This window comes from Mobula hypostoma, chromosome 12 (assembly GCF_963921235.1).
Source record: "Mobula hypostoma chromosome 12, sMobHyp1.1, whole genome shotgun sequence".
NCBI lineage: Eukaryota > Metazoa > Chordata > Chondrichthyes > Myliobatiformes > Myliobatidae > Mobula > Mobula hypostoma.
The window spans coordinates 32046991-32073903 of record NC_086108.1 but is presented as its reverse complement, the minus strand read 5'-3'; the positions used below and the strand labels follow the sequence as shown (position 1 = coordinate 32073903).

Here is a 26913-nt window from a genome sequence, read left to right as displayed (position 1 = left end):
ACTGTTATGATCTTCTGAGAAAAGATGGAGTATGGATGATCATTGACCCTATCCTCCCCGCCCCCCCATCAACCAATATGCAGATCAAGCTGTGAGGCTCCAGTGGTCCTCAATCAATACAAGGCATAGTTTCATCACTCTGCAATTATTGCCTATAATTCTGCTGTGCCAAGCTGCAGAAATTACTATAAGACCCAATAATTCTGTGTGAGAGATGTGGAGCATTAAAAACTCAGGCAGGCAGTGGCAATTGTACATATTGATGTTTCAGTCAGTAATCTTTAATTCACGTCTCAGCAACATGATGGGGTTTGGTCTATTTTACTGTGAACGCAAATAACAATCATGAGTTATGTAGTTGGCGAAGAGGCTTGCAAGTGCTGACAGCGTTTACAGATGAGTAGATAAAAGGTGCGATGCAGTAAAGATGAATCACACTTGAAAGTACCTGAACACATTTATTGATGGACAGTAACTTCCTCTGGAAATCACATTAAAATGTGCAATCAGCTTCTATGCATATGCAAAAATCTGTATCTATACAGTAACTTTTAAACTATTATATTAACTATGATGAAAGTGTAGAAATTTTGATTTTTTTTCTCTTGTGCACCTCAGTATTCTTTAGATGAAGAAGTGGAAATGTAATTTTGAAGCAGATTTGTGTCAGTCATCACATATCACTTGTGCAGGAATTGTGTGTGAGGTTAAAAATTCAAATGTTTTCTAAAATAAAAACAGCTAATGCTGCAAGAATTCAGCAGACTAGACAGCATCCATAGAGAAACAGTTAATGTTTCCAGTCAATGACGCTTCAACATAATTATTGCGTGTGAAATCCTTTATTTCCTCTTTCCCTCCTGAATTACTCATCATTCTCTGGCTAACAAAATAGATAAATAACGTTAGGATGTATTTTTGTCACCTTCCTCACAGAATATACATGAATTGTGTCAATGACCATTTCTTTCCCCACAGATTTTGTCAAAGCTATTGAGTTCTTGGAGCATTTTCTGTTTTATTTTAATCTCCAGAATGTTTAGTCCCAGTTGCTATTCAGACTTTTTTTCTGACTTTATGGCTGTATCAGGATTTTGATCTGATACCTTGCACAGTATGATGCGAAAACTTTGAGAGAAAAAGTTATGGGGAATGAATAAAACTATGGTACTGTTCAATTAAAAACAGTCAGATGTAGATCAGTCAGAACTGATTTGAACTTTTCCCATTTGGGGAATTGGAACTTTGTCTGATTCTCCAAAGCAGCTTTCTTTGACTCCTTTATGATATAATACAGTCAACTTCTACATATTGTAGAGAACAAAACTAAGCACTGTCATTATCATCAACTCAGCAGCAATAATGGAGCTGAATGAATTAGGTCCATTGTTGTCATTTCTGATCTTTGCCACAGGCAGTTAACAGAGGTTCTGGCAGATATCTTCAGCATCTCTCTGGACAGTTCACTGTCCCCATAGGCTTCAAGGCAGACACTGGTGCCCAAGAGGGTGGCAGGTAACCTACCTTCGTGACTGCTGTCCAGTAGCATTGGCCTCAACAATAATGAAGTGCTTTGAGTGGCTCATTATAGATCACATCAAATCCTATCTTCCTGCTTAATTGGACCTTTTCCAGTTCACTTATCACTCAACCTGGTGCACTGAAGATGCCAAAGTCTCTGCCTCCACTCCATCCTGTCCCACCTAGAAAATGGTGCTTTATACGCCAGGATGCTGTTCATCGACTTCAGCTCAGTGTTTACTACAATCATTCCTCAGAAGATGGTGGGTAAGCTATCTTTCTTGGGTCTCAACACCTTTCTTTGTAACTGGATCTTTGGCTTCTTGACAGACAGACCATGTTTGCAACAATGTTTAGCTTCATCACGCTGAGCACCAGCACCCCTCCCACCAGGGTTGCATCCTCAGCCGCTGCTGTTCACACTGCTGACACATGACTGCTAGATCCAGTTCCAACCAAATCATTGTTCGCGGATGACACAACAGTGGGTAGCTGGCCTCACGACAATGACAATGAGAGGGCATATAGTGAGGAAGTAGAGTGACTGGTAGAATGGTGTAAGCACAACAACTTGAGTCTTAATGTGGACAAGACTAAATAGATCACTTCAGGAAGGTGCAGACTAACCATTCCTCTTTGCACATAAATGGCTCCTCTGTGTGGAGAGAGTTAGGAGCACCAAGTTTCTGAGTGTACACAATGGACAATATCACCTGGTCCCTCAACATCACCTCGTTAGTCATGAAAGCACAGCAGCACCTCCACTACCTAAGGAGATTAAGGTAAGAGAGGATCTCAGATCACCCCTCTCTTCCCCTGCCCACATACACATTCTAACCAATTTTTATAAGAGTACTATTGAGAGTCTCCTGACCAGCTGCATCACTGTCTGGTACAGGAATTGCAAGGCATCTGACCACAAGACCCGACAGGATTGTGAAGAATGCTGAGAAGATCATCAGGGTTACTGAGAGCAATGAGTACACAGGGCCCTTAGCATTGTCAGTGATCCCTCCCATCCGTCCAATCTCTTTGACCCCCAACCATCAGGCAGGAGGTACCGTAGCTTTAGGCAAGGACTGTTAGGATGGGAAACAGCTTTTTCTCTGAGGCCGTGAGAATTACTGAAGTCCCTGCTGCCACCCAGGCCTCAACATATATGATGTGCCAGTAATATCACATTGTTACACTGTTTACTTTTTAACTTGTGACATAAATGCACTTTGTTATTTGTTCACTTTTTTGGTAATATTACTTGATGTGTTGTGTGTGAGTTATATGTAGCATGCTGTGCACCTTGATCTGGAGCAATATTCCCTCTAATTTGTAATGACCTCTATCTTATGCTGTGCAATTTTTTTGCCCAGTGACAGCAACACCTACACACTGAATTTTTAAGTGGAAGTAAACGTGAAGCTGATTTAAGGATAATAAGCCATTCCACTTTAACTGAACTAGCAGTTCTTTTGCGCTTCACACCCTTTGCTTCTTTGGAACTCGACATAGTGAATCAATAATTTCTTCAACAAGAAGAAGAAGAAGAATATCTTTATTGTCATTGTTGTGGAGCAATGAAACACAGCTTAGCAGCTCAACGTTTTGCAGCATGACAAAGAATATATACATAAAATAAACTCTAAAACTTCAGGAGTGCAGTCCAAAATTAATAATATATGGATGGGCGGGGTAGGACTATTGCACACCTGCCATTCCTGGAAGTGTGATGCATTTAGCTGCCGCCGTCTTAGGAGGGGGGGCAGGAGAAGGGAAGGGGGTGTTATACATTTCACTGCTTGTGGGTAGAAGCTGTTAAGGAGTCTCTTTGTTTTCGTCCTTAATGCTCTGTATCTCTTCCCAGAAGGTAGAGGGGAAAATAGGTGATGTCCAGGGTGAGTGGGATCCTTTGAAATACAAGTAGCCTTCTTTTGAAGTCTGCCAGTATAAATGTCTCTGAGGGAGGGTACCCTCACCACCTCCTTGGTTTTTGTGATGTTCAAGTCCAGGTTATTATGACAACACCATTCTGTCAAATGCTGTACCTCCTCCCTATAGGCTGTCTCATCACAGTCTGATATGATACCTATTAGGGTGGTGCCGTCAGCAAATTTGACAATGGTGTTGGTGGAGTGAATGGTAGAGCAGTCATGGGTGAAAAGAGAATAGAGGATGGGGCTGAGAACACACCCCTGTGGAGTACCGGTGTTCAGGATGAGAGTAGATGATGTGTGTTCTCCCATCCTGACACTTTGGGGTCTGTTACTCAGAAAATCCGGTATCCATGAGCACAGTGAACTGTCAAGGCCCAGGTTGCTCAATTTCTGCATCAGTTTATAGGGGATGACTGTATTAAAAGTTGAGCTGTAGTCCACAAACAACATTCTTACATAGGTGTTATCCTGATCCAGGTTTGTAAGGGCTGTGTGGGGAGCTGTGATGACTGCATCCTCTGTCGATCTGTTTTGCACGATACGCAAACTGGTATTTATCAAGGTCAGCAGGTATGGCAGACTTAATATAAGACAGTATGAGTCTTTCAAAACATTTCATGATGATAGGAGTTAGAGCAACTGGGCTATAGTCATTAAGGCAGTTCACTGTACTTTTCTTTGGTATGGGTATTATTGTGGCTGACTTAAGGCAGCTGGGGACTACAGACTGTAGTAGCGAGAGGTTGAAGATGGTAGTGAATACTCCCACTAGTTGATCTGCGCATTGTCAACATTGTCCGCATCAGAAACCGGAAAAGAAAATGTGATTGTGTATGATTGTAAAATATACTTAATATACCAATGAAGTAGTGGGTAGCAATCTTTTGTGCAGTTTAATTTACTTTGTGCACTCGTAGCAAAGTGTGCGCGCACGTGTACACCTTAGAGGGAACATTGGTCCAGAGGAACGTTGCTTCGTTTGATAGTATACATATATATGGTTGAAATGACAATAAACTTGAACTTGAGGCTTTAGACATCTCTCTTCTTTTATGAAAAGCTAAGCTGAACATTGTCTATTTTCAGTCTTTCATGAGATTTACTTTTACTCATATTTGCTCTTTTACATCCAGGATGTTGAAAAAACTGAAAGAGTGCCTCCTTAAAATGTTGCATTCCTCCTAAGGGAGCAGAATGATAGTAATGAATTAAGGCAAAGAACTGCAGAAATTTGAAATAGTGACAATTTAGGAAGGGAAATGTATAAAGAAAGAAATACTTGTATTCATATGCTGTCTTTCACATTCATATTTGTACATTGCAAAGTAACAAAGCCAGTGAAATACTGTATTTCCTAGGTGTTGTCACTTAAAGCCAGTGAAATACTGTATTTCCCAGGTGTTGTTACTGTTGCAAGGTCAGCACTATGAATTTGGAAGCTTGTAGCAAGAATTCAGTCTGACATAATTTAGCCGTTGCTCAAAATAAAAGCTATTCCTCTTATCCTTGTTTAGGCTGAAGAGTGAAATTGCAGCTTTAGCTGTGAAGCTGATAGAGCTTAGTAAAGGGGCCATTTAATGCAGCTGATTTTCCTGGCAATGATCTCTTCATTGTCACATTAATTTTTGTAATACCTTACTATTCCAATTATCTACCCTGTTTCCTACATTAGTATTGACTTAAAAATTTGACTTTACCTGCTCTCAAGAAGGCTAAAATCAATTGTGAAATGGCAATATATCATGAGTGATTTCCACTGGGGTGTATCTTCTGATGCATTACATGTTGCAACTAAGTGCACTATATTCTAAAAAAAAAGTTCATTCACTTTAATCTCAGCAAAGAACAGCATTCATGCATAGATTTACTGGGTCCAATTTCATACATGAACTACTGTACATTATATGCCAAACTTTCTGAGCATTAAATACACACCTAATGATATTGTTATTCTCACAGCGCATGTGTACATAGAACATAGAAAATCTACAGCTCATTGCAGGCCCTTCGGTTCACAATGTTGCACCAACCACATAACCTACTCTAGAAACTGCTTAGAATTTCCCTAACGCATAGCCATCTAGTTTTCTAAGCTCCATGTACCTAAGAGGCTCTTAAAAGACCCTATTGTATCCGCTTCCACCACTGCCGTTGGCAGTACATTCCACACACCCTCCACTCTGTGTGAAAAACTTACGCCTGACATCTCCTCGGTACCTATTTACAAGCACCTTAAGACTATGCCCCCTTATGTTAGCCATTTCAGCCCTGGGAAAAAGCCTCTGGCTATCCACGTGATCAATGCCCCTCATCATCATATACACCTCTATGATGAACCAATTCAACAAATTCAACCAATTTCCCCGGGATCAATAAAGTATGACTATGATTATGACTATCAGGTCACCTCTCATCCTCCGTCACTTCAAGGAGAAAAAGCCAAGTTCACTCAACCTATTCTCATAAAGTACACACTCCAATCCAGGCAACATCCTTGTAAATCTCCTCTGCAGTCTCTCCATAGTATCCACTATATTTGATACAATGGAAACTTTGGCCATTTCAAAAACCAGTGGTGAAAACCAATTACCTACCAACTCCCAAACAGAAGAGATTCTACAGATACTGGAAACTCATGGCAACGCACACACAATGCTGGGGGAGCTTGGCAGCTCAGGCAGAACCTATGGAGATTCAGCATTGGACTGAGACCCTTCAGGGCTGGGAAGGAAGGAGTAGACACCAGAATAAAATGATGGAGGAGGGGGATGGAGGACTAGCTAGCCGATGATAAGTAAAGCCAGGTGGTGGGAAGGGGAATGAGTCGGAGAAGAAGGAATCTGATAAGATACGTGAAGCCAGGTGAGGGAGAAGGTGGGTGGGTGGGAGGGGGGAGAGATGAAGAGAGAAGCATGGAGCTAATAGGTAGAAAAGGTAAAGGCCTGAGGAAGGATGAATCTGATAGGACAGGTGAGTGGACCATGTGAGAAAGGGAAGAAGGAGGGGCACCAGGTCAAGATGATAGGCAGGTGAGGAGAAGAGGCAAGGAGCCTGAGTGGAGAATAGAAGAAGAGGGAAAGGGAGAGAAAAAAATTGCTGGATGGAGAAATTGATGTTCATGTCATCAGGTTGGAGCCTACCTGGACCTACCACCTCCTACTGTATGAAAAAGGCTTATGGTACAATTCAGTGCATCTTACAAAGAACCAAAACATTAGGATTGGAATAAAGTTTTATATTAATGCATAATAGAAGTAAATGGTGAAGCACTGAATTATCTATGGCAGTTTTATAAAAGGACACATTAACAGATTAAAATGACATTTGAAACAGTTAACTGTTATTTTAATGAACAATACCTGATTTGGTACTGAAGGAGGGGCTGTAAAAGATCATGTGACCTCACACTTTCAAAATAATACTGCATCATAAAAAAGTATTTTGTAAAGACCTTAACTGTTTTGTGATTTTGAATTGTAAATCTGTCAGCACAATTTAATTGCATACATTTGATTTTTAATTTTTTGTATTTTATAATTTAAAGACTCAAGGAAAATGTAACTAGTCAGTTAATGTTGTTATTTCCTATTCCTGGATTGTTATATAAAGTGGATTTTGGATGTTTGCAAACAAATACATTTTCATATTTTACATCTTAACACTTATACTTTGATTGGAGTTCCCAATTTCTTGTGTTTGGCTCATATACCTCTAAGCTTTGCCCCTCCATGTACCTATCCAAGTGCTTCTTAAATTTTACTATTGAATGTGTCTCAACCACTTCCTCTAGCAGCTTGTTCCAAACACTCACCATCCTCTGTGTGAAAAAGTTGCCTCCCAGGTCCCTTTTAAGCCTTTCCCCTCTCACCCTAAATCTATGTCCCTAGTTTTGGTCTCCCTTAACCTCAGGAAAAGACTGACTGCCCACCTTATTTGTGCCTCTCATAATTCTAAATTTTTTTTGAAGTCACGTTTCAATCCTCCTATGTTCCAAGTGTGACGACAAACCAAGTTATCAGAAGATTGATGCTGATGTGAGAGAGATAAGGGAGACAAATGGAGAAACGTTCAAAATGTTATTGAGAGAGGAGAGAGATAACGAAAAGAGATACAATTCAGAATAGTGACAGACCGGTTGCTTTGAACCTGAACTGTTTGAAGTTTGATGGACAGGCGATGCCCCAGCAGGGGGATAAAAAGAACAGGTTCGCTAAGGCATGACACACCACAAGATCACGAGATAATGAGTCCCTGGAAGAGCAGTGTGCCCCCACAAGTTGGTGGGAGTTTTGAGGTCTGGTTCGAGGGAACCGACCATAGACTGACAGGGTGAAAAGGTACGATCAGTGGGAACCTGGTGTGTGTGTCCGCCCTTGCCTGGGTGCTGGGTTCACCAAGGAAGAACGGTTGTATCCGGAACGGAGGGGTCACAGTCGGTGACTACAGCGGGATAGAAGACATAAAAGGGTCCGCCCGAAAGCCAACTGCGAAGAACATCAAAGGTCTGCTTGAATCAAAATTTGCATATCTCTCTCTCTCTCTCTCTCTCTCTCTCTCTCTCTCTCTCTCTCTCTCTCTCTCTCTCTCTCTCTCTCTCTCTCTCTCTCTCTCTCTCTCTCTCTCTCTCTCTCTCTCTCTCTCTCTCTCTCTCTCTCTCTCTCTCTCTCTCTCTCTCTCTCTCTCTCTCTCTCTCTCTCTCTCTCTCTCTCTCTCTCTCCCCCCCCCCCCCCCCCCCCCCCCCCCCCCCCCCCCCCCCCCCCCCCCCCCCCCAACGGCACAACAGCGATTACTGTGAACTGTACTAAACTGAACTGAATTCTGCGTCAGTTGAGACTGATCATTTTACCCCTAGACTGCGATAGAGTTTGGTTGATTCCTATTACCCCTAGTTCTGTATACATGTGTGTTTTATCATTGCTAACCTGTTGCATTTATATTCTTACAATTAGAGTACTGTGTTACTTATTTCTTTAATAAAACTTTATTAGTTTCCAGTAATCCAGACTCCAACTAGTGATCCATTTCTGCTGGTTTGGCAACCCAGTTACGGGGTACGTAACACAAGGAATAAAGACCTAAACTAGCCAACCTCTCCCTATAACACAGGCCCTCTAGTCTCGGCAACATCCTTATAAAGCCTATCTGTACTCTTTTCCAGTTTAACCACATATTTTCTGTAAGGAGGTGACTAAAACTGTACAGGGTACTTCCTGACTGATGAAGGCCAGCATGCTAAACACGCCTTTCACCACTGCCTACCTGTGATACTGCTTTCAATCAACAACCCAGTTGTACTCTTAACTCCCTCTTCTATTACACTCTAAAGCCCCACATTCATTGTACAAGTCCCATGCTGGTTTGATTTTCCAAAATGCATCACTCACAATTATCTATATTGAAATCAATTTGCCACTCAATAGCCCACTTCCTTAAGTAATTAAGATCCCCTTGTAATCTACAATAAGCTTCTTCATTACCAAAAGCAGCACCTAATTTTGTGTCATCCGCAAACTTACTGAACAAGCCCTGTGCATTCCAATCCGAACCATTTAAATAAATAGTGAATAGCAAGGGTCCTAACACTGACCCCTGTGGCACACCACTAGACACTGGCCTCCAGTTACCACTACGACCTAGCTATGTTTAAAAGGAAGTTAGATATGGCCCTTGTGGCTACAGGGGTCAGGGGGTATGGAGGGAAGGCTGGGTTCTGTGTTGGATGATCAGCCATGATCATAATAAATGACGGTGCAGGCTCGAAGGGCCGAATGGCCTACTCCTGCACCTATTTTCTATGTTTCTATGACCTCTACCCCTACTTCCGAGCCAATTTAGAACCCACCTTACTAGCTCTCCTGGGAGTCCTTGAGACCTAATCCTCCAGACCAGCCTATCATGCAGGACCCTCAGCTCAGAAAGGAAGGAGGGAAAAGAAGAGAGCAGTAGTGCTAGGGGATTCGATAGTTAGGGGGACAGATAGGATGTCCTGTGGGAGAGATCGAGAATCCCAGATGGTCTGTTGCCTCCCTGGTGCCAGGGTCCGCAATATTTTGGTATTTTCAGGAGAGAGGGTGAGTAGCCAGATGTTGTGGTCCATGTGGGGACCAATGATATAGATAGGAGTAGGGTTGAGGTCCTGAAGAAGGAAGATAGGGAGTTAGGAAAGAAGTTAAAAAGCAGGACCTCAAGGGTGGTAATCTCGGGATTGTTACCTGTGCCACGAGACAGAGAGGGTAGGAACAGGAATTTATGGCAGATGAATGCGTGGTTGAAGAGGGGCAGGGGTTCAGATTTCTGGATTGTTGGGATCTCTTCTAGGGAAGGAATACGTGGTTGGTGCAGGGGGCAGGGGTTCAGATTTCTGGATCATTGGGATCTCTTCTAGGGAAGGACTGACCTGTACAAAAAAGACAGGCTGCACCTGAACTGGAAAGGGACCAATATCCTGGCGGGCAGGTTTGCTAGAGCTGTTAGGGAGGGTTTAAACTGGTTTGGCAGGGGGGTGGGAATCAGAATTTGAGTGCAGAGATTAGGGTAGAAGGACAAGGGCATGATGCTATATGTTCTGGGTTGGTGAGGAAGGACAGGCAGGGGACAAAACATAAATGTAGCCAGTTAGAGGGGTTGAAATGTGTCTATTTCAATGCTAGGAGTATTAGGAATAAAGGGGATGACTTAGAACATGGATCAGTATGTGGAACTATGGTGTTGTGGCCATTACTGAAACTTGGCTGGAGGAAGGGCAGGATTGGCTGATGCAGTTACCGGGGTTTAGGCGTTTTAAAAGGAATAGGATGGGAGGTAGAAAAAGTGGGGGGAGCAGCATTACTGGTCAGGGATAGTATCACGGCTATAGAAAGGAAGGACACTGCAGAGGGAGTGTCCACTGAGTCGGTGTGGGTGGAAGTCAGAAATAGAAAGGGATCAATCACTGTGCTGGGAGTAGTCTTATAGGCCCCCAAATAGCCCTCGAGACACCGAGGAGCAGATAAGCAGGCAGATTTTAGAATGGTGCAGGAAATACAGGGTTGTAATTATGGGTGATTTCAACTTCCCTCATATTGACTGGCACCTCCTGACTGCAAGGGGGATAGATGGGGCTGAATTTGTCAGGTGTGTTCAAGAAGAATTCCTGACACAGTATGTGGACCGGCGGATGAGGGGAGAGGCCACACTAGATCTAGTTCTGGGTAATGAACCTGGTTAGGTGGCAGACCTCTTGGTGGGGGAGTATTTTGGTGAGAGTGACCACAATTCCCTTAGCTTCAGCATAGCTATGGAAAAGGATAAAAATAGACAAAATGGGAAAGTGCTAAACTGGGGAAGGGCTAACTATGAAGGGATGAGGCAGGAACTAGCGAGAGTAAATTGGAAACAGATATTCAAAGGTCAAAGCACAGAAGTAATGTGGAGGAAGTTTAGGGACCACTTGTGCAGGGCTCAGGATAGGTTTGCCCCACTGAGACAAGGAAAAAATGGTAGGAAAAGGGAACCGTGGCTGACAAAACACGTGAGGCAACTCGTCAAGAGGAAGAAGGAAGCATATGTTTGACATAAGAAGTAGGAAGCAGGAGGGGCTCATGAGAAATATAGGGTAGCCAGGAATGAGCTTAAGAAAGGATTTAGGAGAGCTCGAAGGGGGCATGAGAAGGCCTTGGCATGTCGGATTAAGGAGAGCCCCAAGGAGTTCTATGCGTAGGTGAAGAACAGAAGAATGACAAGAATGAAGGTGGGGCCGCTAAAGGATAAAGAAGGCAACATGTGCCTGGAGGCGGAGGAGGTTGGGGAGGTCCTAAATGAATACTTTGCTTCAGTATTCACAAGTGAAAAGGACCTTGATCAGGGTGAGGTCGAAATAGAACAGGCCTGTGTGCTGGACAATGTGGAGATTAAGGAAGAAGAAGTGTTGGATCTTCTTAAAACATCAAGATTGATAAGTCCCCAGGTTGCTGTGGGAAGTGAGAGAAGAGATAGCTGGAGCAGTAGCTATGATCTTTGAATCCTCTTTGGCTGCAGGGGAGGTGCCGGAGGATTGGAGAATGGCAAATGTAGTTCCCTTGTTTAAAAAAGGTAATAGGAAGAATCCTGGGAATTATAGACCAGTGAGTCTTACTTCGGTGGTCTGCAAACTATTGGAAAGAATTCTTAAGGATAGGATCTGTAAGCATTTGGAGAAGTACAGTCTACTCAAGGATAGTCAGCACGATTTTGTGAAGGGAAGGTCGTGCCTCACGAGCCTAATTGAGTTTTTTGAAGAGGTAACAAAAGAAATTGATGAGGGTAGGGCGGTAGATGTGGTCTACATGGATTTTAGCAAGGTATTTGACAAGGTCCCCCACGAGAGACTCATCCAGAAAGTCTGGAGGCATGGGATCAGTGTTGGCTGTTTGGATAAAAAATTGGCTTACAGGAAGAAAGCAGAGGGTAGTAGTGGAAGGAAAGTATTCTGCCTGGAGGTTGGTGACTAGTGGAGTGCCGCAAGGATCTGTACTGGGACCCCTGCCCTTTGTGATTTTTATAAATGACCTAGATGAAGAGGTGGAAGGATGGGTGAGTAAGTTTGCAGATGACACGAAGAATGGAGGAGTTGTGGATGGAGCTGTAGGTTGTTGACGGTTACAAGAGGATATAGGCAGGATGCAGAGTTGGGCAGAAAAGTGGCAGATGGAGTTCAATCCGGATAAGTGTGAGGTGATGCATTTTGGAAGGACAAACCAGAAGGCTGAGTACAGGGTTAAAGGTCGGCTACTTAAGAGTGTGGATGAATAGAAGGACCTTGGGGTTCAAATCCATACATCCCTCAAGGTCACTGTACAGGTTGATAGGATAGTTAAGAAGGCCTATGGGATGCTAGGCTTCATTAATAGGGGGATTGAGTTCAAGAGTAGAGAGGCCATGTTGCAACTCTACAAATCTCTGGTGAGACCACACTTAGAGTATTGTGTTCAGTTCTGGTCACCTCATCATAGGAAGGATGTGGAAGCTATGGAGAGGGTGCAGAAGAGATTTACCAGGATGTTGCTTGGAGTGGAAAACAAGTCTTATGAGGCAAGGTTAGCAGAGCTGGGACTTTTTCTCTTTGGAGTGTGGAAGGATGAGAGGGGTCTACAAGATTATGAGAGGTATAGATAGGGTGGATGGCCGGTACCTGTTTCCCAGGGCATAAATAGCAAACACCAGAGGGCATATGTACAAAGTTAAGGGAGGGAAGTTGAGGGGAGACATCAGGGGTGAGTTTTTTACACAGAGAGTTGTGGGTGCTTGGATTGACTTGCCAGGGATGGTAGAAGAGGCTAAAACATTAAGGGTATTTAAGAGCCTCTTGGACAGGCACATGGATGAAAGAAAAATAGAGGGTTACGGGGTAGTGTGGGTTTAGTACTTTTTTTTCCTTTTTTTAAAGGAATATATGGGTCGGCACAACATCGAGGGCCGAAGGGCCTGTACTTTGCTGTAGTATTCTAGTGTCTAGTGACCTTGTCAAAGGCCTTGCTAAAGTCCAAATAGACCAGTGGTTCCCAAAGTGGGCAAATGCGCCCCCTTGGGGGTGGTGGAAGTTTTTAAGGGGGCGATAAAGACAAAGGGGGTGGTAGTAAGAGGGGGCAGCTGAGGGTTTACAGGCTTAATTTAGGAAACATATTAATTATTATAGGCATTTGGTCCTCAGTGCCTCATAATTTATTACAGTGATCATGTAATCACTTCATCTCTTGCTTACTCACTATTCTCTTAGACGTCTTGAAGTTCATTATAGTTGTTCAAAAGCAATGTGACACTTCTGTATTTGGCATATCATGACGAATCTGGACTGCTGAAATCATGTTATTTTCAGACCCGGCCTGTGCAGCATTGTCGTTCACTACTGTAGTGCAGCATTAGATAGTGCAATTCCCATACTCTAATCACTGTTCCTGTGAATTAATGTCTGGTGTTCAATGGGGAAAGTTCAGAATTTTCCCTTTTGAATGGTCTTGACTGCATTTCACTAGACCATGGCCCAATCAAGCACTTTACATAGCTTCAGGCAGAGAGTCAGGTTTTGCCTGAGCTGTGAAGACATCATTACTTTCCCTTTATTGATCGCAGTCCTTGAGGTTGGACTTAAATGATCGCCAATTGACTGTGGTCGTTAATTCATGATGAAAAAGGCAGAAACAGGTCACACAAAAAAGAAGTGTACACAGTACAATGTGGAGTATCTGAAATATGGATTTATACCAGCACAAGCAACCAACAGCAGCCAATGTATTTGTTGTAATGAATAAATTATTTTTCAAATGAGTCTATAAAATCATCCAGGCTCCTTGAACATTTGAAGGTAATTCACTCTGATAAAGCAAACAAGAACTTGGCTTATTTTCAGTCACTTCATGAAAACCTTCAGAAACAGAAAACACTTCAAAAGATGTTTGTTAGCACCTCATCAAAACAGTGATGGTTTGTGTGGTGCATTCAACATTTCATTGTACATTGCTCAATCTGGAAAACCCCAGACATTTGGAGAAGAACTGATTCTGCCAACAATAAGAGAGGTTCTGAGTATTGTTTTGCATAAATCTCAATCCAAATAATTAAAGTGATTCTACTCAGTGACAGCTCTGTTCAAAGACAAACAGATGGAATGTCTGAGAATGTGGAAGACACATTGTGCAGCATACTTAGGACAATAGAATTTGCTCTGCATTTGGATGAGTCAACCTTTGTTTACATATTTACCATTCAGTGTGTAATTTACAGACAACATCTTGTCACAAAAAACCTGTGGTTGGCTGCACTAATCAAAAAATACTGTTGCAGAAACATAGAAAACCTACAGCACAATACAGGCCCTTTGGCCCACAATGCTGTGCCGAACATGTACTTTAGAAATTACCTACGGTTACCCATAGCCTTCTATTTTTCTAAGATCCATGTACCTATCCAAGAGTCTCTTAAAAGACCCTATTGTATCTGCCTCCACCACCGTTGCCAGCAGCCCATTCCACGCACTCACCATTCTCTGCATAACAAAAATTACCCTTGACATCTTCTCTGTACCTGCTTCCAAGTACCTTAAAACTGTGCCCTCTCGTGTTAGCCATTTCAGCCCTGGGAAAAAGCCTCTCATCATCTTATACACTTCTATCAGGTCATCTCTCACCCTCCGTCCCTCCTTGCAAATCTCATCTGTACCCATCTATAGTTTCCACATCCTTCCTGTAGTGAGGTGACCAGAACCGAGCACTACTCCCAAGTGGGGCCTGACCAGGGTCCTTATAGCTGTAACATTACCTCTCGACTCGCGAGCTCAATCCATGGTTGATGAAAGCCAATACACCGTATGCCTTCTTCACAACACAGTCAACCTGCGCTGTAGTTTTGAGTGTCGTATGGACCCCAAGATCTCTCTGATCCTCCACACTGCCAAGAGTCTTACCATTAGTGCTATATTCTGCCATCATATTAAACCTACCAAAATGAACCACCTCACACTTACCTGGATTGAACTCCATCTGCAATTTCTCAGCCCAGTTTTGCATCCTGTTATTGTCCCACTGGTAAGCTCTGACAGCCCTCCACACTATCCACAACACCCCCAACCTTTGTGTCATCAGCAAATTTACTAACTCATCCCTCCACTTCCTCAGCCAGGTTATTTATAAAAATCACGAAGAGAATAGGTCCCAGAACTGATCCCTGAGGCACACCACTAGTCACCAGCCTCCATATAGAATATGACCCGTCTACAACCACTCTGCCTTCTGTGGGCAAACCAATTCTGGATCCACAAAGCAAGGTCCCCTTGGATCCCTTGTCTCCTTACTTTCTCAATAAGCCTTGCATGGGGTACCTTATTAAATGCCTTGCTGAAATCCATATACACTACATCTACTGTTCTACCTTCATCAATGTGTTTAGTCACATCCTCAGAAAATTCAGTCAGGCTCGTAAGGCATGACCTGCCTTTGGACAAAGCCATACTGACTATTCCTAATCATATTATGCCTCTCCAAAGGTTCATAAATTCTGCCTCTCAGGGCCTTATCCATCAACTTACCAACCATTGAAGTAAGACTCACCGGTCTATAATTTCCTGTGCTATCTCTACTCCCTTCCTTGAATAAGGGAACAACATCTGGAACCCTCCAATCCTCCGGAACCTCTCCCATCCCCATTCATGATGCAAAGATTATTGCCAGAGGATCAGCAATCTCCTCCCTCACCTCCCACAATAGCTTGGGGTATATCTCGTCCAATCCCGGTGACTTATCCAACTTGATGCTTTCCAAAAGCCCCAGCACATCCTCTTCCTTAATATCTACATGCTCAAGCTTTTCAGTCCATTGTAAGTCATCTCTACAATCGCCAAGGTCCTTTTCCGTAGTGAATACTGAAGCAAAGTATTCATTAAGTACCTCCACTACCTCTTCCGGTTCCATATAGTGGTAAATAAGATCAAGTCCCCTGCATTCAATTCTCAACTATTTTGGGAACTTTGTATTGAGAATGTTGATCAGTTTGGATGCATGCTATTACACACAGAAGTCAGGTGGCTCTCAAAAAGAAACAGCCTTATGTGCTGTTTCAAACTGATAAAATTCTTTGAAGAAACACTTCATTCAGTAATCCATTCAAGAATATTAGGCATGACATTGCTTATTGGTCACAACAAAGTTTAATGGAATCATCTTCAATTGCAAGGAAATAATGTGAATTTTATCAAAGTCAAATCAGTTGTCTCCACATTTCTGTCCAAGTTAACCCTATTTAAGTTCAACATTGGCGATCGTGACCTTTTCAAATTTCCGAGCCTCTGAGTTGGAAGAGAAAGAAAGAATACCAGATGATGATCTTCAAGTATACTGTGCCCACCTGGGTGAGCTGAATAAAGATTTCAGAATCTTCTCTTGATCCTAATTCCAGATTGGGTAATAAATCCATTCCTGAACACTTGTAATGAGGAATTAACAGGAAGGATGAAGGCAAAACTGATCTTGGTACAAAATGCCTGAGCTGAAGCTCAGAAAATCATAAAGACCTTTGGTTTCAGAAATAAATCTCTGAACATTATTGTACACTGTTGAAAAATAACACGATGTTCTTTAATGCCTTTCCAAAATCATATTTAGTGGAGCACAGTTTTGGTGTAATCACCCAATTCTTTCAAAACAATGAAACAGACCACAAATTACTAAATGTAGGAATCTGAGGCTTCTTCTGAGTGATATTCAACCTGATGTTGAGAAGCTGATATCACTGCACCAAGCCCATCCATCTCATTGAAAGGTTTAAAAGCAATGAAGTGAATAGTTGGACTACGAATGTACACACTAAAATTGTTGATGAAAATTGTTTTAACTGTAATTAAATGAACAAAATTATTTGTATTGTTAAATAGATTTGAAAAGGTTTTGCAATTATTTGTCACTGCCTTGAATTTGTAGTTACTATTTTCTTTCACTGTGCATCGTAGATCAAAATTCTTCATAGTTTTATGTAATGACCAGAAAAGGAGAGGATATGCTTTGGGAGCCAAAGGGCTAGTAACCCAAAAAAATTTGGGAACCACTGCCATAAATCTAGCCCTCTGGTTCTTGATAACCCAAATCTGGGAAAAAGGCTGAATGTATTCCCCCTCCTTAGAGATGGCACTGTTAACTGGCGACTTTGCGTGTGCTTTCCCAAGCAAACTGCCCTCTCCACTATCCTATACCCGAGAAACCCTTCTATACCTCCAATTTCGCAAGATCAAGATCAACAACACCCTGGCGAAGCAACTGACCCAGCTGGAGACCACCATGCCAGAACTGCTTCTTAAACTCCGGACAGCACCTGGACCCGACCAACGAGGCCAAACACATTCTAGGAGACCCGCGGTCTGCTACCGTGCCAGAGCACTTGGAGACACGGCCTGGAACAGACAACCACATAGAAGTGACAGCAGAGACCTCAAGGTGCCCCAGACGCTTCCCTGGAGCGACCACCGTAAAGCCCCATTGGCGGCCATCCACAGCTGCCGGAAGTGAGGCCTCTGAAGCCGACCTTGGAAATTGAGCCCGAGGCTCGGCTGGAGCAGAGGCCTCCACAACCATGACTCGGCTTAAGGACTTGCTTCAGCAAGGAGCCCGGCCATCAGGATTAAGTGTCAGCTTTGGGGCCCAACCCAATCGAGAGCCTGGGCCCCTGGCAGCTGGAAGTGGCAGCGGATCCTCCCCCGTTACTCGGCCCGACCCGGAGTGCACGACGACACGGCCCGCTGATCGATTCCCGCGGGATGCGTCCACCTACCTCAAAGAGCTGACAACAACACACTGCATTGATGGAAACCTGGAAAGATGCACTATTTACCAAGGAAGCGTGGGAAAAGAGCTGGGCTGCTGGTCAGATTGAAGCTAAGGGGCTTCAGGGTCCCTATGCCCACCATCCTACTAGCTAATGTGCAAGCCATAGAGAACAAGGTGGATGATCTTAAAGGGAGACTCACCTACTGCAGGGAGATGCAGAACTGCTGAGTATTCTGTTTCACCGAGACCTGGCTCTCCCCTGCCACCCCCGACTGTGCCATCCGACCGGAGGGATTTTTGATCCATCGGATGGACCACATGGCGTCTTTGGGCAAGACGAGGGGAGGTGGTGTCTGCCTACTGATCAACACTGCGTGGTGCTCGGACACAGTGGCACTGACAAGCTCCTGCAGCCCGGACCTGGAGCACCTGTCGGTGAAGTGTCGTCCCTACTATCTGCCACGGGAATTCACCTCGGTCATACTGACGGCAGTCTACATTCCCCCCCAGGCGGATGTGGAGTGTGCTCTGAACATACTGTATGCCAACATCAGTGAACTTGAGACCAGGTATCCGGAGGCTTTGCTCATTACAGCCGGGGACCTTAACCAGGCCAACCTCAGAAAGATGCAGCCAAAGTTATACCAACATGTCTCCTGCCCCACTAGAGGCCCGAATATACTTGACCACTGCTACAGAGCAGTCAAGGATGCCTACTGTTCCGTCCCACGACCTCACTTCGGAAAATCGGACCATCAGGCCGTACTCCTCCTCCTGGCTTACAAACAGAAACTGAAGCAGGAGGTCACGGTATCAAAAGTAGTGTCGCGTTGGATGGAGGAAACGGATGAGGTCCTCCGTGACTGCTTTGAATCGGTGGACCTGTTAGTATTCAAGGACTTGGCAGCTAACCTCGATGAGTATGCCTCAGCTGTCACGGACTTTATTTGGAAATGCACGGAGGACTGTGTGTCTCGCAAGATGATCTGGGTATTCCCTAACTGGAAACCTTGGATGAATTATGAGGTCAAGTCCCTTTTAAAGCCTAAGGCTGCAGCTTTTAGGTCCGGGGACACCAGTCGCTACATGGAATCCAGGCGTGAACTCCGGAAAGCTATTAAGGGCGCCAAGAGGCGATATCGAGCCAAGTTGGAAGCCCAGGCTAACCAGAGGGATACCGGTAGACTATGGCAGGGTCTAAATGAGATCACTGGGCGCAAAGAAAAGGCTGGGAATATCAATAACTATGGCACTTCTCTTCCTGACGAACTTAATGTATTCCTCACAAGATTCGAACAGAAGAGGACTCACCCACTCCCTCCAGATGAACTGGACCTGGTGGCGTCAAGATTCATCGTCACTGAGGAGGATGTTAGAAGGGCCTTCCTGAAGATAAATCCAAGGAAGGCGATGGGCCCAGATGGTGTCCCAGGACGGGCTGTCCGGGCCTGTGCAAGCGAGCTTACTGACATCTTCAACTGCTCTTTGCTTCAGTCTAAGATCCCCTCGTGTTTTAAGAAGGCAACAATAATCCCAGTGCCGAAGAAGAGCAAGGTGGCATGCCTGAATGACTATCGAACTGTGGCTCTGACATCAATTGCTATGAAGTGCTTCGAGAGATTGGTTATGGCGCACATCAACCACAGTCTATCGGTCAACCTCGACGCTTTGCAATTTGCCTACCAGAGCAACAGGTCAATGGTAGATGCCATCTCTCTGGCCCTACATTCCTCCTTAGAACACCTGGAGAATAAAGACACAATCGTAAGGCTCCTTTTCATTGACTACAGCTCTGCCTTTAATACCATCCTTCCAAGTAAACTGATTCCTAAGCTCCAAAACCTGTGCCTTAGCACTCAGATCTGTAGCTGGATCTTCAGCTTCCTCACAGATAGGACCCAGGCTGTAAAAATAGGGGACAAGCTCTCCTCTACAATCACTCTAAGCACCGGTGCCCCACAAGGTTGTGTACTCAGCCCCCTGCTGTACTCACTGTACACCCATGATTGTGTAGCTAAGTTTCCATCAAACTCAATATATAAGTTTGCTGATGACACAACAATTGTAGGCCGTATCTCGGGTAATGTTGAGTTTGAGTACAGAGAGGAAATTAAGAACCTGGTGACATGGTGCGAAGACAATAACCTATCCCTCAACGTCAGCAAGACGAAGGAATTGGTTATTGACTTCAGAAGGAGTAGCGGACCGCACGACCCAATTTACGCCAGTGGTGCACAAGTGGAACAGGTCAAAAGCTTTAAGTTCCTCAGGGTCAATATCACAAATGACCTGACTTGGTCCAACCAAGCAGAGTTCACTGCCAAGAAGGCCCAACAGCACCTTTACTTCCTGAGAAAACTAAAGAAATTTGGCCTGTCTCCTAAAACTCTCACTAATTTTTATAGATGCACCGTAGAAAGCATTCTTCTAGGGTGCATCACAACCTGGTATGGAAGTTGTCCTGTCCAAGACCGAAAGAACCTGCAGAAGATTGTGAATACGGCGCAGCACATCACACAAACCAATCTTCCATCCATGGACTCACTTTACACCACACGCTGTCAGAGCAGTGCTGCCAGGATAATCAAGGACATGACCCACCCAGCCAACACACTTTTCGTCCCTCTTCCCTCCGGGAGAAGGTCAGGAGCTTGAAGACTCGTACAGCCAGATTTGGGAACAGCTTCTTTCCAACTGTGATAAGACTGCTGAATGGATCCTGACCCGGATCTGGGCCGTACCCTCCAAATATCCGGACCTGCCTCTTGTTTTTTTTTTACACTACCTTACTTTCCATTTTTCTATTTTCTATTTATGATTTATAATGTAAATTTTTCATATTTACTAATTTTTAATATGTAATATTTGTAATCCAGGGAGTGGGAAGCGCAGAATCAAATATCACTGTGATGATTGTACGTTCTAGTACCAATTGTTTGGCGACAATAAAGTACGGAGTATAAAATATGTCCTTGTTTTTTTATACATTTTTATTAGATCACTTCTCAGTCTCCTATGCTCTCAGGGATAAAGTCCTAGTCTGTCCAGCCCCACCATATAACTCAGCCCCTCAAGTTCTAGTGGTATGTTTGTAAATGTTCTCTGCACTCTTTCTAGTTTAATAACATCTTTACTAAAGCAGGACGATCAAAACTGGACACGATACGAAGTGCAGTCTGGACAACCACATCATAACGTTCTAACTTTTACACTCAGTACCCTGACTTGTGAAGGCCAGCATGCCATGACTCTTTTTCACCACCCTGTCTGCCTGTGACTCCACTTTCAGTGAACAACATCCTTGTACTCCAAGATCACTCTGTTCTACAAAACTCCCCAGGGTTCTGCCACTCACTGTGAATTTCCTACCTGGATTTGACTTTCCAAAATGCAACACTATGCAATTATCCAGATTAAACTCCATTTGACATTCCTTCATCCATGATGGTCCCCTTGTAATTTTTGATAACTGCCTTCATTTTCCACCATACCACCAATTTTAGTATCAACTGCAAACTTACTAGTATATTTTTATCCAAGTCGTTGATATAGATGATAAACAATAATTGGCACAGCACTGACCCTTGAGCCACACCATTAGTCACTCCAGTCTGGGAAACAATCTTGTACCATCACCCACTGCCTTCAGCTATCAAGTAGATTGTGATTCCAATTAGACGTATCTCGCTGGATAGCATGTGATCTAACCTTCCAGAGCAGCCTACCAGATAGAACCTCATTAAAGGCCTTACTGAAGTCCATATAAATCACATGTTCCATTTACTATCCTTCCCTCTTTACCTTTCTTTGTCATCTCATCAAATAACTCAGTCGTTCCAGAACTTCACCAGTGGCTAAGAATGAAGCTGATCCCTCCACAGGGGTCTCTCCAGTTTCCTCCCCAACTCTCCCTCCCCCCATCCCACAATATCCAAGGATGCACTTGATCAGATCCTGAGGATTTGTCCACCTTCATCTTCTGTGAGGCTGTAAATGCCTCTTCTCCAGTATGCCTTGAAATATCTTCAAAGCTTCAAGCAAACCACCCCTTAAGCTTCTAAATTTGATATAACACAGTTCTAATTTGTGTCAGTCTTCCATCCAATTTAATCTTTGGAGTATCTTTTCTGGTAAGTTTTGACTAAACTAAGACTAAATATTTTACCTGAAGTGTGGTGTCCAAAACTACTTGCAATGCTCCAGACACAGAGGAGCCAGATCTTTGTGTAGCTCTTCCATGACTTTGTCTCATATTTTTACATATCCGATATTTTTACCATTTTAGCACTTAGAAAGTACTCTTTCCTTTATATATGCAAGGTGAATGACCTCACATTTCTATCTCTAATGTCTAACATCTAACAATTTTGATCCTGGGAAATAATCTGTGATTTTGCATATAAATAGATGCTGGCCATAAGTAATGATAACAGATTTAACCAAATATATCAACAGGTGTACAATACTGTGCAAAAGCCTTAGGCACGTGTAAAAACATTCTGTAAAGTGATACTTTCAAAAATAATGAAATGAAAAGTATCTAAATATAAAAAATTACTGAAAAAGAGCAGTAAACAGTAAAAAACTAAACCAAATTAATATGTAGTGTGACCACCATTTGCCTTTAAAACTGCGTCAATTCCCTTAGGTACACTGTCATTCAGTGTTATAATAAAATCAGCTAGTAGGTTGTTTCAAGCATCTTGGAGAACTTGAATAAAGTTTGGACCAATCAGACCCCCCCCCCCCCCCCGATGGTATTGCTTGATGGATGAGAATTGGCTTGTATTTCTCAACATTTAAGATTTCATTAATTTTGACCAGATCACCAGATCCATTGGCAGAAATGCAGCCCCAAACCTGCAGTGAGCCTTCACCATGCTTCCCTGTTGGCTGCAGACACTCATCTGTGTGGCACTCTCCAGCTCTTCTGTAAACAAACTGCTTCCTGTTTGGGGCAAAAGTTTCAAATTTTGATTCATCAGTCCACAGCACTTACTGCCTTTGTTCAGAACTCCAGTCCTTGTGCTTTTGTGTGTGTGTGAGTCTTTTGGCTTTGGTTCTAATTTGAAGGAATGGCTTTTTGGCAGCAACTCTTCCATGAATTCCACTTCTGACAAGACTTCTCCAGACTGTAGAGGGATGTACTTGGATTGCAGTGGTTTCTTTGCATTCAGAACTGATAGCAGTGCTGGATACTTTTGAATTAGAAGGGAAGTCAGAATGATCAGCCATGATCACAGTGAATGGTGGTGCTGGCTCGAAGGGCTGAATGGCCTACTCCTGCACCTATTGTCTATTGATGTAACTCTCATCTGCTGCACACAGTTCTGTGACTGACCACTGCAATACTGATCCTCAACCTTGCCCATTTCTTTGTGTTTCTTCAGAAGACCTTGGACAGCACATCATGAAATCCTTGTGTGCTGTGAAATTTCTGCTTAGGAGGGACTTTTCTGATGCAGATTGACAATTTTGTGTCTTGTTGCTATGCTCACTCTTGCCATAGTGCAAGAATTGATGATTTGAAAGTTAAACTGTCACATCTACCGTACCCTCACCTTTTAGTTTGGTTGTCCTCTGCCCAGTTTGATTCCTTTTACACCTGTTTCTGTTTCAATTCATCAGATTAGTGCATTCAACTCGTTATCATATTGATCATGAGCATCCTGCTTGTTATCTTTGTTTAATCATGCTAGGGCTGTATACCTACCAAGTAATCAAGTTATTTGAAATGTGGTCTGTTAGTTAGTATGTTACTTTCTTTAACAAAATAGAAACATTTCTCTGTAACATTTTTTTTTGGAAAATGAATGTTTGGAAATCTAAAATTTGCTCTTTTCTGCTGACACACTAATGTAGAAGACAGAAAAGTAAACATCTAAATCAAAATTTATAGAAAAACCTAGGGTGCTTAAGACTATTGCACAGGACTGTATTTTAAAGTGGTAAGTTGTTACCAAATCCGCTCAGTTAATACAATATGAACTGGTGATTTTAATTCTCAATTTTTGTTGGCAGGAAAATGAGAAAAAATATATGTTGCCTTTAGATAACCTGAAAATTCGAGATGTGGAGAAAAACTTTATGTCCAGCAAAAATGCGTTTGCACTTTTTAATACAGAACAAAGGTAAGAGTGCCAAAAAATAATGTTTTATTTAATGAGTTTGGAACTAGAACTTTCTCTTTAGCAGAAATATATTATGTTCTAATATTTTTGACTACAACACTGTCTCACACACAAATTTTGTAAATTATTTATGTGGATGTGCTTAGCTTTCATCTTATTGCATGCACTAGTTTCACAAAACAGCAATGCAATCTCTGTCTCACTATGTATTAGAACATATAAGGTAATTAGCCCCTCAAATTTACTCTGCCATTCAATAAGATCATGGCTAATCCTGCCCTCAACACTACTTTTGAGATACTTTGAAATCTAAGTATCTCTCTGTCTCTCCTTCTCAACTTTCTTGAGCAGAGAATTCCAAAGAGCTACAATTCTCTCTGAGGGGAAGTTACTCCTGATCTTCTCAGATGTAGATCCCCTTTTTCTGGAGTTTATTGGTGCGAGAAGTTCTATTTACAAATACGTTAAAAGCAATAACAATGATTGACAACTGAGAAAATACATGCAAAAAGCTAACATTTACTATGACATTTGTCTCAATTCTACCGACATTGTTTTTGCTCTCAGGCAATGGATTTGGCCATCCTCTGGCATCCCGTACTGGTGATGTCATCAAGTAGGCTGAGCAGTATATTGCTGAGCCCTCAAGAAGTAAAATGTGTTATTTTTAGTAACTTTTGAAAGAATTTGCAGATCATGAAATAAATATTGAGACATATGCATGGGATGAAGATTGAAGGTGAAACATCTCCACCAAATTTTGATTAATTTAACATCCATGGAATTTCAAAACATTCATTTGAGGCAATAACAGACTAGACATGTAAAATTTGACTTCAGGGTCAGAGAGGCCCTTTAACAGTAATGATGAATTTGTATATTATAAAAATTATTGATTAATGCAATTTAGTATAAAATATTCCATTTTTTTTCTCTCCACAGTGGTGTACATATTGTTAATCAACCTTAAGATTATAGAACATAGGAAAGTACAGCACAGTACAGGCCCTTTGGCCCACTAAGTTGTGTTGACCTTTTAACCTACACCATGATCAATCTAACCCTTCCCTCCCCTATAACCCTTCATTTTTCTTGCATCCTTATGCCTCTCTAAGAGCCTTTCAAATGTCCCTAATGTATCTGTCTCCAACACCACTTGGCAACACGTTACATGTGCTTACCACTCTATGTAAAATGCCTACTTCTGATATCCTCCTATAATTTTCTCCAGTCTCTTAAAATTAGGCCCCCTCATACTCTCCATTTCTGCCCTGGGAAAATGTCTCTGGCTAACCATTCGATCTACAGTATGTCTCTTAACATGTTCACCTCTATCAAGTCACCTTTCATCCTCCTTTACTCCAAAGGTAATAGCCTGCTCAGCCTATCCTTATAAAACGTGCTCTATAATCTAGACAGTATCTTGGGGTCTGCCCAGGATTATGTTCTCCACAACATTATGTTGGAGCAGATTGTGAAGCAACACTTGCAATAACATTAACACTTGAATTAACAGAAGCATTTACTTGTGCATCTGGATCCTCCAGAGCAATCCTAGAGCCTATCTCAATAGCCTTGTTTTTTTTAACACAGTTTTTTTTACACTTTTTTACACTGTTGATCTGAAAGTTAAACCAGCAGTTCGACAGTACGGAACACGGAAGCAGCAGACAAGTCAGGAGCATTGGTAGAAGGTAGATCATGGAGATTTACATGTTTATATGGAAGCCGATAAAGCAAATTATTGGTTAACAGCTTAATTGGAGAGAAGGAGAGAGTGGTGTGATTAATTCTTGAAAGATACAAAGAGTGGGAGGAAAACAGAAAAGCTAATGCAGCACAGTCAAAAGGCTGATAATGCCTTCATGCCTTCAGTTTTGGACCACTCCAGTGCTATTGGAAATGTGGAAATCTGGGGGGGAGGATTGAAGCAGAAATTTGTTGTGGAGCTGTAAATGGACCTGGAATGAATTTGGCAGCACTGGTTTGTGAGGACAGTGGGGGGTGGGGGGGGGGGATTGACAGCAGTTATGGAAATGAGTAATGCATGCCAAAAGGGAGAAAATTACTTCTAATATCGGCTCCGTAGAGGCCAGGAAGGGATGCTGGATGGTTTCATTTTATGGAAATAGGAATCATGAGCAGAAGATATGCTGTATGGATGATAGATCAAGAGAGTAAACAGAAAGAGAAAGGGATTCTGTGCTAGTATGAGAAAGAAACTAGGGTGGAGGTTTGGCAAAGTGCTAGAAATTGAGGAAAGTAATTAAACAAATCTTTCTGTCTTGGCAATAAAAGAATTTACATGTTTTATGTGAGGGAATTATAAAAGGAGGGGCCAAGAGTGAAAGACTTAAATGCAATGAGTATAAAGAGGTCTTGGATAACACTGGAGTAATATCCCGTGCTCAAGGTTGGGAAGAACCTGATGTAATTGAGCCAGATCAGTTGAACCCCATGCTCTTTTGTAACTCCTGCATTTAGTATATAGCAGTAATTATGTTTATTTTCATTAATATTTTCAAAATGAGCAAGACAGGGGGAAAACTGCACACTGTACAGAAGGGAGCAACTGATATTCTAAAAGTGAAAAATCTGCAAGTACCAGAAATTGGAGATGGAAACAGAAAGTGCTGCAACTACTCAGCAGATCAGTGGCATGATATCTTTTAATAATTTCTTGTTGCAGTGTTTCCTGCTATGTTTTATGAATGTTGATGATTCAAAGCATAGGATTATAGATTCATGGACCATTGCATCACAGAAGGAGGCCATTTAGTCCATTATCAGTAGCTTCCTCGTGAGATCTGCACCATCTCAAAAGACAGTCATGAGCCAAATTTAATTCACTCCACACCTCATGTAGCAAAGGTTAGAATACTGGATTTGGCAAAAGCTATGAGAGCAAACAGCATCCTGTGGTATTAGTACCCACCACATCTGCTCAGGCCAAGCTGTGCCTGTTCAAAGCAAAGTAAATTTATTATCAAAGTACATATTTGTCATATACTGTACAACCCTGAGATTTGCTTTCTTGAGGGCATACACTGTAAATCCAAGGACCATGAT

General features: G+C 42.6%; 1 protein-coding gene across 2 annotated transcripts in view; it reads left to right on the top strand.

The window, feature by feature from the left end:
- The window catches only part of dnm3a (dynamin 3a), a 245604-nt gene that overhangs the window by 175937 nt on the left and 42754 nt on the right, over positions 1 to 26913 (top strand). For both annotated transcript variants that reach the window (XM_063063782.1, XM_063063783.1), the window contains exon 15: positions 23735 to 23844. In XM_063063782.1, coding sequence (XP_062919852.1) covers positions 23735 to 23844 — 110 coding nt within the window. The remainder of the gene's footprint in view (positions 1 to 23734; positions 23845 to 26913) is intronic.